The sequence below is a fragment of the Dermacentor andersoni genome, chromosome 11 (genome assembly GCF_023375885.2).
Source record: "Dermacentor andersoni chromosome 11, qqDerAnde1_hic_scaffold, whole genome shotgun sequence".
Taxonomy (NCBI): Eukaryota; Metazoa; Arthropoda; class Arachnida; order Ixodida; family Ixodidae; genus Dermacentor; species Dermacentor andersoni.
In genome coordinates this window covers 77,776,944-77,790,471 of record NC_092824.1, presented here as the reverse complement: position 1 = coordinate 77,790,471, position 13,528 = coordinate 77,776,944, and the positions used below count along the sequence as shown (strand labels likewise).

The 13,528-nt window shown below is 53.2% G+C and overlaps 2 protein-coding genes across 2 annotated transcripts in view; one reads left to right on the top strand and one right to left on the bottom strand.

Annotated features, from left to right (window-relative positions):
* Nucleotides 1–13,528, top strand: part of LOC126517368 (MYG1 exonuclease) — a 238,680-nt gene that overhangs the window by 191,949 nt on the left and 33,203 nt on the right. The gene's annotated exons all lie outside the window — the stretch shown is intronic.
* Nucleotides 699–2,282, bottom strand: Srr (Serine racemase). Its single transcript, XM_050167084.3, has one exon. The coding sequence runs from the start codon at nucleotides 2,239–2,241 to the stop codon at nucleotides 1,186–1,188; it is 1,056 nt and encodes a 351-aa protein (XP_050023041.1). The 5' UTR covers nucleotides 2,242–2,282; the 3' UTR covers nucleotides 699–1,185.

Here is a 13,528-nt window from a genome sequence, read left to right as displayed (position 1 = left end):
GCTCGCTTGGGTCAGAAGTTGCTGCGGTCCTAGCAAGGGCCGATGCAAACGCTTCTGGCGCGTCGGTCCAGGGGCTTTGGACACCGAGCATTTCACGGGAGAAATGCAATGGAAGCTGGGGTGCACGGCAAACGGGCTATAGATTTCCTTGCACTCTTTCGCATAACAGTCGAACAATTCGTGCCACACGAAGGCTTGCTGGCACGCACGCTCGAGTCCTCTCTCTCTCTCTCTCTCTCTCTCTCTCTCTCACGTGACGTCATAAAATGCGACTATTATTTGTTGCCGGAGGAGTAGAAGAAAGAAGATAAATCAGCTGGACTCGCTAATGACGGCTGAAACGGCCTGCGAAAAGGGGAATAACAACAACAACAACAACAAAAAGGCAACACATTAGGTTGCAACCATGGCGCAGGAATAAGAAAAAATTAACAAGGACTGTTTGGTATATATACAGTACGTACAACAGCAACCATTGCGCAATTTAGTTTTACGTTTCCCTGCCCATGCGGGGAACATAATGAGTGCTTCCCGGCTAGGTCGCAGAATATGTGCCGACGGGTCACTGCGGATGTAGAGCGACATAACTGGAAGTATGAGGAGCCAGCATGCAAGGTTAGGGTTCACAGTATACTCCTTGGTACAGTCAAGAGAAACGTTCCACTGCAGACCACGGCATCAGGTAAAAAGAAAAGAAGAACAAGAAGCTTCTTATATTGCGGCGCAACTCCGTAGCGTGAAATTAATAATACATTCCAATGATAGTATTACGACATCATCGAGCGATGCTCGAGAGACGAGCCGCCGCGAGAACGACGATGAACTTGACCGGGGCCCTTGGCGCGAGCGAGGGTCGGCCTGCAGCTGCCTGGCTCCAGTCTAAATAGCCCGTAAATAGCATCTTTTATTTTCCCTGTACTTACGGAGGAAGGAAATCGTAGACACAGCGCGAATGTTGGGTGGCAGCGTTCTATGATAATAGAAACATTTGTCTCCGCTTTTTAAAAAAAATAACGCCTCGTATAACGGCAAGGGAATTTCGCCCGAAAAATGTTGATCGAGATAAGAGCTCGCCTCGTGTAACGGCGAGGGAATTTCGTCCGAAAAATGTTGATCGAGATAAGAGCTCCAGCGAACGTATCGGGCGCGTTCAAAGTCGACCTGAAGCGCGCAAGCGGCGCCGACTCAGTCGATGCCCGAGTGGTCTCTGTCGAGGGGACTGGTTGCCCCGGTGGCGACCGACTTGGTCCACTCCTCCAGCTGCTGCCGGGAGGCAGCACTTCCTCCGCACACGACGACCACCAGAGGCCTCGCCGGGTCGAGCCTCTTCTGGCAGCGCATCTGGGTGACCCGCGCTGCGTACACGGCGGCCAACGAAGCGCCGCACGCGGGCTCCACGAGGGCGCGGTGGTCGTCGGCGAACCGGTTGCACGCGTCGACAGCGAGCCGGTCGGAGAGCACCATGGAGAAGATGCTGCGCGTCTTGTACAGCTCTAGGATCCTGGTGCACACCTTGCGCACACCCAGGGCCGCTGCGATGCTGGTGATCCTGGGCAGCGTGACCTGGTTGCCTGCGCGCAGTGAGGCCCGGAAGGAGTCGGCGCCTCGCGTTTCGACGGCAATGATAGGCACCTGCGCCCAGCCGGCAGCTTCCATGCCGTCCGAGAGGCCGCACACCAGTCCGCCGCCACCGACCGAGGCCACAACGGCGGCGGGCACCTGGTCGACCAGGTCCTCCTTCATCTCCGGCACCATGGTGGCGTTGCCCGCCCATATCAGGGGATGGTCGAAAGGGTGGCAGTAATAGCCGCCTTGGACGGCGACGATCTCCTTGGCTCGTTCGTCGGCATCGTCCCAGCTGTTGCCTTGCACCTCGACGCGAGCCCCTTCAAGCCGCAGCTTGTCGACCATGCGACGTGGCACGTTGTGAGGGATGACTACCACGGACTCCATTCCCAGCTGGCGCGCACCGTACGCCACCGCCATGCCAGCATTGCCGCCGGAAGCTATGACCACTTTGGAGGCACCTTTGCGCTTAGCGTCCTGGCACAGGGCGCCCATTCCCCTGATTTTGAAGGATCCCGACGGCTGGACGTTGTCCATCTTGAGGTAAACCCGCTGCCCGTAGATCTCTGAAAGCGGCAGGCTCTCCAGTAACGGCGTGCGGACGTGCAGTGGCCGGGAGTGCCCAACTGTCGGCAGCCTGTCGCTAGCAGCGGGCCGTGGGGAGCCGTCCTCCATCGCCACCGGCCGCACTGTCACTTGCAACGCGAAGCCGTAATCGCAGCTGGCTTGCTGGCTTGTATTACGATATCACCGAGCGATGCTCAAGAGACGAGCCGCCGCGAGAACGACGATGAAGTTGGTCAGGGCCCTTGGCGCGAGCGAGGGTCGGCCTGGCTGCCTGGCTCCAGTGTGAATAGCCTGTAAATAGCCTCTTTCGTCTGTGTCTTTCCACACATGAGGTTAGCGATCCCCGGCCTCACCACGGAACTCCGAAGTGGTCGGCACATCGAGCTTGTCACCATGCCTCCTGGTGACGAGCCCGCCTCTGCAACGGCTTCGGCTTGTCCGACTGCTCCAATCGTCACGGTTGCCCCACATCGCGACCCAGGTGTGTTCTCTGGCCTGGAGGGACAGGACGTTGACGAATGGATCAAGCTATATGAACACGCCAGTGCTAATAACAGGTGTGACCCAACGATTATGGTCGCCAATGTCATCTTTTATCTCGGCGGCACCCCACGCGTGTGGCACCAAACGCATGACGACGAGATAACCAGTTGGGACAGTTTCAAAGAAAAGCTACGGGAACTGTTCGGCGACCCCATTGGGCGCAAGGTTGCCGCGAGAAAGGCTCTTGCGTCTCGTGTTCAGTCATCTACAGAGCCGTACGTTTCCTACATCCTCGACGTCTTGGCTCTATGCCGCAAAGCTGACGATAATATGTCCGAAGCAGATAAAAGTGGCACATGTGCTAAAAGGCATCGCCGACGACGCTTTCAATTTGCTTGTTTTCGGCAACGTCTCGACTATCGACGCCATCATAAAATAATGCCGTCGCCTTGAACAAGCTAAGAGCCGCCGTATCTCACACCACATTACGCGGCTACCCAACACTGCTGTTACGTCGGCATGTGAGGGTCGACCGCGTCAGACCACCACCTGTGACGACATCACCCGTATTGTTCGCCGCGAACTCGAGGCCGCCTGTTCTCCAGCTTTCTCCACGACGCCTCCCGATCCGCCACCAACCACCATTGCGATGATTCAGGCCGTCGTCAGACAGGAATTTGAGAACACGGGTCTGAACTCCGTGTGTTCCACGTCTCAACCCAACGTTACCCAGTACTCTAGCGGCCCTCCTCGTCCCCGGCAGTCCTTTTCTGCCACACCTCGCCGAAACCCGCCCGAATGGCGTACCCCTGATGACAGGCCGATTGCTTCCACTGCTGTCGCATCGGCCACGTCGCTCGTCACTGCCGCAACCGATGGCCACCACCTCCTCGGACATACGCCGCCGCTTATTCCCGCACTTTTGGACCTTCTGTTCCCTATACCACCCGCCATGAACCCTCTGCCGCTGATGCTCCTGCTCCGAAACTTCGCTACAGCCGCTCGCCCTCACCTCGACGCCATCAGTCCCGTTCGCCCCAACCTCGTCGCTTCTCTTCACCGCCTATTGCCTCCCGTATCCAGACGGAAAACTAGGCACTGCAGCTTCTGGGGGTGACGCTGCGTTGTCGACCCTGCCCTCAAATCCTCTGCTCACGTTACCTACGGACCGAAACCTTCTTGACGTTGACGGTTATCCTGTCACTGCACTCATCGATACAGGAGCACATCTTTCTATTATGAGTGCTGCCTTCCGACGACGACTGAACAAGCTCCTCATCCCAGCGTCGGCACGCGTCGTCCGCGTTGCGGATGGCGGTACTGAGCCTATCATCGGCATGTGTACGGCACGTGTCAGCATCACTGGCCGCCGCACTCCAGTCCTCTTCACCGTAATTGCTCATTGCCCCCACGAATGCATTCTCGGCCTAGATTTTCTCTTCGCGCATTCTGCTCTTATTGACTGCTCTTCCAGTACCCTTCGCTTTGAGTTGCCGATGCTCGCAGGACCTTCTGACACACCCCACTGCCGCTTACGCCCCACCGGCTTTGTTCGCATGCCGCCAAAGTCAATAGCCTACATTGAACTGTTGTCTTTCCCACCACTTCCTGATGGCGACTACCTCGTCACTCCTCTGCCTGACATTCCAATACAGTATGACGTTACCGTGCCTCACAGTATAGTTACTATTACTGCGAACCGCACTCGCATGTCTGTCTGTAACTTTGGATTGGCAAAGCACATTCTACCGCAAGTTATTTGCCTTGCCACCGTTGATTGTCCCGGCGACCAATACGTGGCAGCGTTATCGACCGATGGTTCTCGCGAGCTTAGCATTCCCCTCACGCCAGCCTCTGGCGCCGATCGCAACAAAGAAAATGGTTGCGACGGACCTGTCCTCTGCGCAGGATGAATACCTTTGCCAAGTAATACCGTCCTACCGAGATATTTTCGATTTCGACGATCTCCCTTTAGGCCAGACGCACGCGGTCAAGCATCGGATTCTTACGGGCGATGCTACGCCAATTCACCGACGACCGTATCGAGTTTCTGCGTCGGAACGCCGAGTAATTCAAAATGAAGTGAACAAAATGCTAGATAAAAACATCATTGAGCCTTCTTCGAGTCCCTGGGCGTCAGCTAGTGTTGGTTAAGAAGGACGGCACGTGGCGCTTCTATGTAGACTACCGTCATCTGAACAGCATTTCAAAAAAAGGACGTCTACCCGCTCCCACGTATAGACGACGCCCTTGACTGCCTGCACGATTCCAGCGATTTCTCGTCTATTGACCTTCGTTCGGGATACTGGCAGTTTTCTGTTGACGAGATGGACAGAGCAAAACTGCGTTCATCACACCTGATGGCCTATACCAATTTAAAGCAATGCCGTTTGAATTATGCAACGCCCCTGCCACCTTTGAGCGTATGATGGACTGCTTGCTTCAAGGTTTCAAACGGTCCACATGCCTCTGCTACCTCGACGACGTCATCGTCTTCTCGCCAACGTTCGACACTTACCTTGAGCGTCTAACAACTATACTTGATGTATTTCGAAAGGCGAAGCTGCAACTTAACTCGTCCAAATGTCGTTTTGGCCGCCGACAAATTACTCTTCTGGGCCATCTCGTTGACGCTTCCAGAGTACAGCCTGATCCTGACGAAATTCGTGCTGTCTGAGAGTATCCGGTTCCGAAGACAGCCGCAGACGTTCGAAGTTTTGTAGGGCTATGCTCGTACTTTCGTCGTTTTGTTCCAGATTTTGCGACAATTGCTAGGCCCCTCCCTAATATTTTGAAGAAAGGTGTACAATTCCCGTGGGGTACTGCAGAAGCCGCCGCCTTCTCTCGTCTCGTCACTCTTCTAATCTCACCACCCATTATCGCCGACTTCCACCGTGATACCCCTACAGAATTGCGTACAGATGCCAGCGGTCATGGCGTATAGGTGCCGTCTTAGCCCAGCGTCAGCGTGGCCAGGATCGCCTTATTGCTTATACGAGCCGCCTCCTAGCAACATCGGAGCGCAACCATTCCATTACGGAACGAGAATGCCTAGCTGTTGTTTGGGCGGTTGCGAAGTTCCGTCCTATACATTTACGGTCGCCCTTTTTCCGTAGTCACTGACCATAATGCTCTCTGCTGGCTCTCATCGCTGAAAGATCCTACAGGCCGGCTTGGTCGATGGGCTTTGAAAGGCTACAAGAATTTTCATATTCCGTGGTGTACAAGTCTGGCCGCCTGCACCAAGACGCTGGCAGCTTGTCGCGTTACCCTGTTGACGACTCTGACTCCTCCAGTATTGCCAGTGCTTCTTGCGTATTCTCTGTATCACAGCTGCTTCATTTCGCCGACAAGCAACGCCGTGACACCTACATCAGAGCACTCATCGACCGTTTTGAACACTCTCCGGCCGACGCTGCTCTACGTCTCTTCGTCCTCCGCGACGGTACTATGTACCGTACTACGATATCATCGAGCGATGCTCAAGAGACGAGCCGCCGCGAGAACGACGATGAAGTTGGTCGGGGGCCCATGGCGCGAGCGAGTGCCGGCCTGGCTGCTTGGCTCCAGTGTAAATAGCCTGTAAATAGCCTCTTTCGTCGGTGTCTTTCCACACGTAACAACAAGAACATGCGCGCGTAAGACGCCACACGTGATTCTAGCCGACATTCCCAATATAGCTGCGAAGAAAAATGTTTTTGTGGCACTATTGGTCTCCGAACTCTTGCTATAGTGAGTTTGCATATTTTTTTAATTAAAAATTAATTAAATTCTGGAGTCCTATAACGTGCCAGAACCACGATGCCATTACGAGGCATGCCGTGGTGTGGGACTCCGAATTAATTTTGACCATTTAAAGTTCTTTAACGTCCTCCTGAAATAAAAAAAAGGACTAACTACACGAGCGATCTTGCATTTCGCCTCCATCGAAATGCCGCCGTCGCGGTCGGGAGCGAACCCGCGACATCAGCATCGCAACGCCAAAGCCACTGGGCCACCGCAACGGGCACTTTCATTTGTGACTTCGTTTCCCAACATATGGTCATTATGACGCAGCGTTAATACAGTAGCGTCTGCGAACGCGCCAATTCAGCTCCCACAGGAACTGTCCCCAATCTGCCGTCGCATTGTAAGTCTTGTTTCCGTCTTGTTTGGTTGCAAGTCTAGTTTTAAAGCGAAAGCTTTACTGGCCGCGAGCTTGCGATTTCGCCGTGGCCGTGCTCCGAGGAGGCACATGACGTCACACTGCGTTCCTCGTCGTTGCGTTCTCCTCCGCTCACTTCGCCAGCTGCGTCGCATGCCTGATAACATGTCGGATTGAAAAGGAGAGCTCGCGTGCGCCGCAACCACAGTTGAGGAGGCAGTATGGACGGTGACAATTCTGATAAGCAGGAGGATGCCTGTAATCGACATAGGAACGAGATGAAGAGGAAACGAATCGCCCAGGAAACAGACGAACAGCGCTCCGAACGACTGCCTAAACGCCGCAACATAGCTAGACAACCAGACAAACCTGGCCTTGCAATCAAGATTAACCAAGGCTAACCACGCTATGCCTTAGCTTTCGCTACGTATATCATGGCACAGCCGAGCTAAGCCACTGCCAATTTATAATATTGCCTGCGTCCGCGAGCAAAATTTCTTCCCTGATTTGAATACAGGAAAATTCGACAAAAAGAAACGGGCCTTGAATCCGATGTCGAATGTTTTTCTCGTTTCGAAACAAAGTGCAGTATGAACGTTGCGTAAAGTTAATTTAGTCCACTTAAAGCACTTCGTAACCGAACCTAATTCGGGCGACTGGGGAGCTTCTATAACTGAGGACTAGGCTCCGCGCGATCGGAGATCGCTGTTCGAAATCCGCGTTCAGTTTGCGTTCAATTGGCGTTCAGCTAGTTTCGCCTCACACTACTGGCCTAACAATTCTAACAGTTTCGTCTACGGTATAAGGAGACCCACCTAAAGGCGCAATGAACTCACGGCCACGGAGAAAGGAAAAAGCAACGTTTATAGATACTATGGGAAAAAGATAGGAGGAAGTATATACAGCAACGCGATTGAAGCCTGTGTGGTGGCCCAACACTTGGTGAAAACGTCAGAGCGCGCGGTAGGTTTTAGTACTTCCGGTTGATTTTTTTTTTTCGATACCCATTCGAAGCCATTTGAAACTCTTCAAGTAAACAAAAACGTGGCTACCACCGCGGCACTTCCGCTTAATGCTGCGCTCAAGTTTCTGGATTGTGGCATCGAATCGCCGTGTTGCGCTATAGCGCTCTTAGGCAAAAGTACACCCTTTGGGGTGTATATCTGCCACACACAATAATCGTCATCTGCCTTGCTTGCATTTCCTTTCTTGAAAACGCAGCACCCGCTACTTTCCTGTTGGGAATGCTATATGATGCTGATAACGCGCATGCCGTTCGTTACTGGGAAGTACTGGGCTCGCCGCGTTTAAGAAAGGAAATGCGGACAAGACAGATGGCGATTATTGTTGTGTGGCGTAGACAGACAGACAGACAACGAACTTTATTGAATCCTGAGGAGCTACTTTCGGGACCTCCTAACGGGAGGCCATTGTAGCCGCTGGCCGCGCCCACGTAAAGGACAGAACGCCGTGACGCTCCGCTCTTTCCTGGGCCCTCTGGATAGCCTGGGCTTGCTTTCGGAGTACCGTGCTTCTGATGGCCTCCTCCCATTCGGCTTCGCTGGAGAGGAAGTCGTTAGGCAACGCGGGACATCGCCAGAGCATGTGAGCCATTGAGCAAAAGGTTTCCGTGCAGTCGGGACAACTAGGGTTCACATCCGAGTACATCCTACTGAGGAATCCCCGCGACGGGAAAGATCCCGTCTGCAGCATTCTAAGTGTAGCTGACTGACCTCTACTGAGCTTCGAGTGAGGCAGAGGATAAATTCTTCGACCAAGTTGGTAATGTTTGGTAATTTCATTAAAGGTGAGGAGTGGATCGTTCTGCTGAGTCCCTTCCTGCCCCTCCGGAGCCTCCAGACCGTCGCGGCGCGTAAGTTCTCGCGCACGGTCGTGGGCAAGCTCGTTGAGGTTTGGGAAGCCCTCGAGAACGTTCGTCCCCATGTGTGCGGGGAACCACGTGATATAATGAAAACCGGGGCAAGTCCTTTTCTCTAAAATAGAGGCCGCTTCTCGTGCGAGGTTACCCGACTCAAAAGCTCTGATTGCGTCTCTCGAGTCAGTGTAAATGTAGAAACGCTCTGGGTCACACAAGGCCAGCGCAACCGCAATTTGCTCTGCTATACTCGCGGTGGCCGCTCTGACCGAGGCCGAGGAGCGAAGCCCCCCCCCCCCCCCCCCCCCCCGCCCGTCTATAACCGACAACGCGAACACTCTCCTGTTCCCGTACTGCGCCGCATCGACAAAGACCGCGGAGTCTCTGTCATTTCTAACTTTCTTAAATGTGGCTCGTGCACGGGCTTTACGTCTACCCTCGTTATGCTGCGGATGTACGTTCCGCGGGAAGGGCCTCACTAGGTAGGTCGCCCTCGTTTCTCGTGTCAATGTTATACGCCGGTCCTCCATTATCCTAGGAGCCATACCAACCTCGTCGAGAATTCGCCTGCCAGCTTGGGTCGACGATAGCCTAACCACCTGGGCAGTGACCTGTGCCTCTATAATCTCGTCTATGCTATTGTGCATACCGAGTTGATCTAGCCTGTCGGAGCTCGTGGCAATAGGCAAGCCTAGCACTTTCTTGATACTCTTGCGCATGAGTGTATTTAATTTGGTCTTTTCCGTTTTTGTCCACACTAGAGCTGACGCGACATAGTTAATATGGCTCATGAGGAACGCGTTGTACATCCGAAGGAGGTTGTCTTCACCTAACCCCTTCTTTCGGTTGGACACCCTAGCAATTAGCCGCAACATATTCTCCGTTTTGGCTGTAACGTGGGTAATTGTTCTGGCATTACAGCCCCTCGCGTCTATGAGCAGGCCTAGTATCTTAACTGAGTCGACTCTAGGAATTTTCTGCCCATTATTCGCGTATAATGCCACGGGTAGCTGGTTGAGGGGTGTCAGACCCCGAACCCCTTGCCTTGCGGGTCTGTAAAGCAACAGCTCCGATTTACTAGTAGACAGCTTGAGACCCGTGTCCACGAGGTAAGCCTCCATCTCGTCCAAGGCCGCTTGTAGAGCTTGCTCCATTTCAGCTAGGGAGCCCCCTGGGCACCAGATCGTGATGTCATCTGCGTAAAGTGCGTGACCTATGCCCTGGAGGCCGCCCAGCCTATCTGATAGACCCTTCATGACTATATTGAAGAGCAGTGGCGAGATGACTGATCCCTGAGGCGTACCCCGAGCTCCCAATCCGTATACGCTCGACCGAATCGGCCCCACCTGAATAGTAGCAGTTCTATTCATGAGAAAGGACCTTACAAAGGCCTGGAATTTGACTCCTAGGCCTATCCCGGCCGTGGCTTGCAGAATGTATCTATGAAACACTGTGTCGAACGCCTTAGTGAGATCCAGGGCGAGAATCCCTCTCACGTCCCGGGTGCCGCTATCAAAGATTTGCTTCCTTAGCATTAGCATAACCTCCTGCGTCGAGAGGCCGGGCCGGAAACCAACCATATTATGTGGGAAGAGGTTTCTGCGCTCTATGTACCCGGAAACCCTGTTCAAGATCGCGTGCTCCGCTACCTTGCCGATACACGAGGTTAGTGATATTGGCCTCATGTGGCGTAAGGGTATAATTTTGCTTAAGAGTGTATGCGCGTGCGTTCGGCGAGCCACATTAAGAGGGAATCTTTCAAGCGAGTCGGAAGACAAACGCGCACCGAACAAAAGCTCAGTAACCGAACGTCTCGGCAAATCTCGATTTTGCTCCGTCATCTCGACGCAAGAGGTCACGTGTTGGGCCGCCACTGTGGCCTAATTCACGGAGCGTTTGCTTGCCGGGGCTGGCCGCGGGACGTAAGGCTCCCTCCTATCTTTTTCCTTCCTCCATGCTCACGGCAATACAGTCACGTGGTATTCTAGCCAGGGAAATGGCCGAGCTACAAACCCGCTGCGTTACGAGCACACACAGGTAAACGCGACACCGCAAACATGTGCAAGGGGCCAAGTTTCAGTTTACTGAGTGCACCATCCGCCCTGCCGAACTTCCGTGCGCGTCGTCGGTAAAAGCCCACTTGCACTAGGCCGACCCGACACCGATTTCGGTCTGCCGACTCGACAGTCGGCAACAGCGTTTTTTTCCTTCGTATCAGCGCCTCTGTCACACTGTACCGACGCCGACAATATTTGCCGACGGCCGGCGGAGAGCTCGGCGTCGGTACAGTGGGACAGAGGTGCCCACACGAAGGAACAAAAAACGCTGTTGCCGACAGTCGGCTGACCGAAATCGGTGTCGGGTCGGCCTAGTGCGAGTGAGTCTTAAGAAGTATGAATGCGGGACACGCCAACAACGCGTAATGAGCACAGCGCGCACTACTAGGCCCGCGAGAGCTTCATCTGAAACTACGCACAGCCCGCGAGTACGGCGAGAAGAGTTTCCACGTCCTGCAAACATGAGCGAGGGCGCACTGGATTGGATCAGTTCAGTCATGGAGGAAGGAAAAAACTTTTTCTTTTCTGCATGAGCTTATTGACCCAATTTAGTTTCAGGAATGGCAGAAAATGCGAGGCCACTCTTCCCATCCGTAAGGCGGTGGGATGCAAGTGCAGCGAAGCCCCGCCCACGCCTCAACTGCCAGCCACTGTTCCTCCGCGAGGCTGCAAATAGACCGTACTTCAAGCTTTCCCTGTTACCTAAGGCGAAAGCCACAAAAATAAAATTATAAGCGCCTAATTGTGTACGTTTTCACTCGTATAATATAGCGGAACGATGAAAGCCTAATTGTTTATTGAAGTGAAATAAAACGCTTAGTTCGCTGTAACTATTTATTGCCAAGTTGCACTTCAGTTGGCAGTGAAATTTCATGAGTGAAACGAGGTCAGCAGTGAAATGAACTGTACCTTGGGCTTTTAAAGAGTGAAATGTTTAGACTCCATACACTTTGTCCACGGCGCGCCTCATCGCTTCCGCCGATGAAAAGACTTCAAGAACAGCAGACGCTCCGGAGGTATCAAGTACGACGCAGTTTTAAAATGGTCGCATGACCACGATTTTATCTGCTTCAGCGATTGGCTAGCAGGGGCGCTGTTCTGGACATTCCGCCATTTTCTTCGAGGCGTGACGTAGGCGCGACGCGTTCAAAAAGGCGCTGATGGCCGCGTTTCGCTTTCGTAACGTGACGCAAACTTGACGTTTTGCCTACGAAACTGAAATGAAGGCACCTAACCTAACGTTCTTGGCAAAGCAAAGCAATTTTTCTCCCCAGTAAAAATAAAGCAGCTAGCTCAAAGCTTACGATTATTCCGTCGAAAACGCTTCTCGCTTCCGTCGTCTGCTAGGATGCGCGTACCCGGGAAACGGAATGAGTCCTCGTACGTTTGTGCCAACGCGCTTGTTTTCTACCTCGAGGCAACGTACGCGACCGACCAGTGGTGACGAGCACACGTTCTAGGACGCGCTATCGCTATCTCGCGAAACGCAAGTGACTCAGCCCGACTCGGCTGACTGAGAAACGGCCGAATATCACCGATAGCGTTGCGCGCGCCAGAGATATCCGCTAGCGCGACGCAAGCGCCGGCGCTGCCATCTCTTGTTCAGTTCGCTGCATAGAGTTTCATATATATAACTCTATGGTTCGCTGATTACTCCATAGAGCACGGAGGAAGGAAACTAAGGAGAGGCCCTGACGTCACTCTTTGTGAAGCAAAAGTGAAGCCGGAATTTGGCGTTGCTCATGGCGATGCTCCGCCTTTTGGGCCACCCTCCTCTCTTGTTTACATCTCTCGCGAAACCACGCCGCGTTGCGCGTGGTGTCGCGCGCGCTCGCGCAACATCTGGCAGAGCACGGTGCAGGTAACACAGCGCAACAAGACACGGTGACTAACGCAAACCCGCCCACTCAGCGCCTTTGCCACGGCCCGAAACCTACCAGAGCAACACGTGTGAGCGCTCAAAACCATAACAACGCCGCCATTGTGGCCCAAAAGGCGTGGCCATACAACAAAAAAAACCAAAAAAGCAGCAAAAAAACGAGAACCTACTACGTCATTTCCGCCACACTTTTCTCCTAGCGCGCGGAGGGGGTAGGGCCTCTCCTCAGTTTCCTTCCTCCATGCCATAGAGTTTCTCACCATAACACCTAGAGGGTAATCTGGCGCCACCGTCTATGGGAGTTTCTTAAGGGGGCACCGTGCCGTCATGGGAATGACGGGATATGTGTCTGCGAGGCTCCTGTTGGCTGGTGTTGTAAGAGGCTTCGTCTAAAACGTGGATATAGCTACGCAAATAACGCGTTATCAAAGTAAAATCTTCATAAAATGATTCCATTCACTAATATTACATCTTTACTCACCCACAATGCATGACCAAGCGAAGAAAAGCAAGAACAGACGACAAACTGTTTCAAAGCGAGCGCGAACCTTGTCGTCTGTCTTCCAACTTCAGCGGCCCGCTGATACATTTTACGTAACATATAGTCGTACACGCAATAACAAGTTATCATAGTTAAACAAAACATGTTTTCGCGTAATAATAAACCTAAAACGCCTTTTCACGTGCTGTTTTAATAGAAAATGAATCATTGTGACAGACGGAACGGTACTTGCCAAGCGCGTCTTCAAGGTGTCCTGTCTCTACGAGAACGATGCCAATCCGAATCCACAATATACCGGCATTCCCATGCATACCACAGCGCAGCAGCGCCAGATTTCCCTCTAGGTAATGTAGTGAGAAACTCTATGGATTACTCTCACCGCGGATGGATGGATGGATGGATGATTGAGGCTCAACCCTTTGGATCGGGCGGCGGCGGCGCGCGTCACCTACAC

Bases quoted from the DNA above. Each gene is read 5' to 3' on its own strand.
- Srr (XM_050167084.3), bottom strand. From the start codon at position 2,241: ATGGAGGACGGCTCCCCACGGCCCGCTGCTAGCGACAGGCTGCCGACA.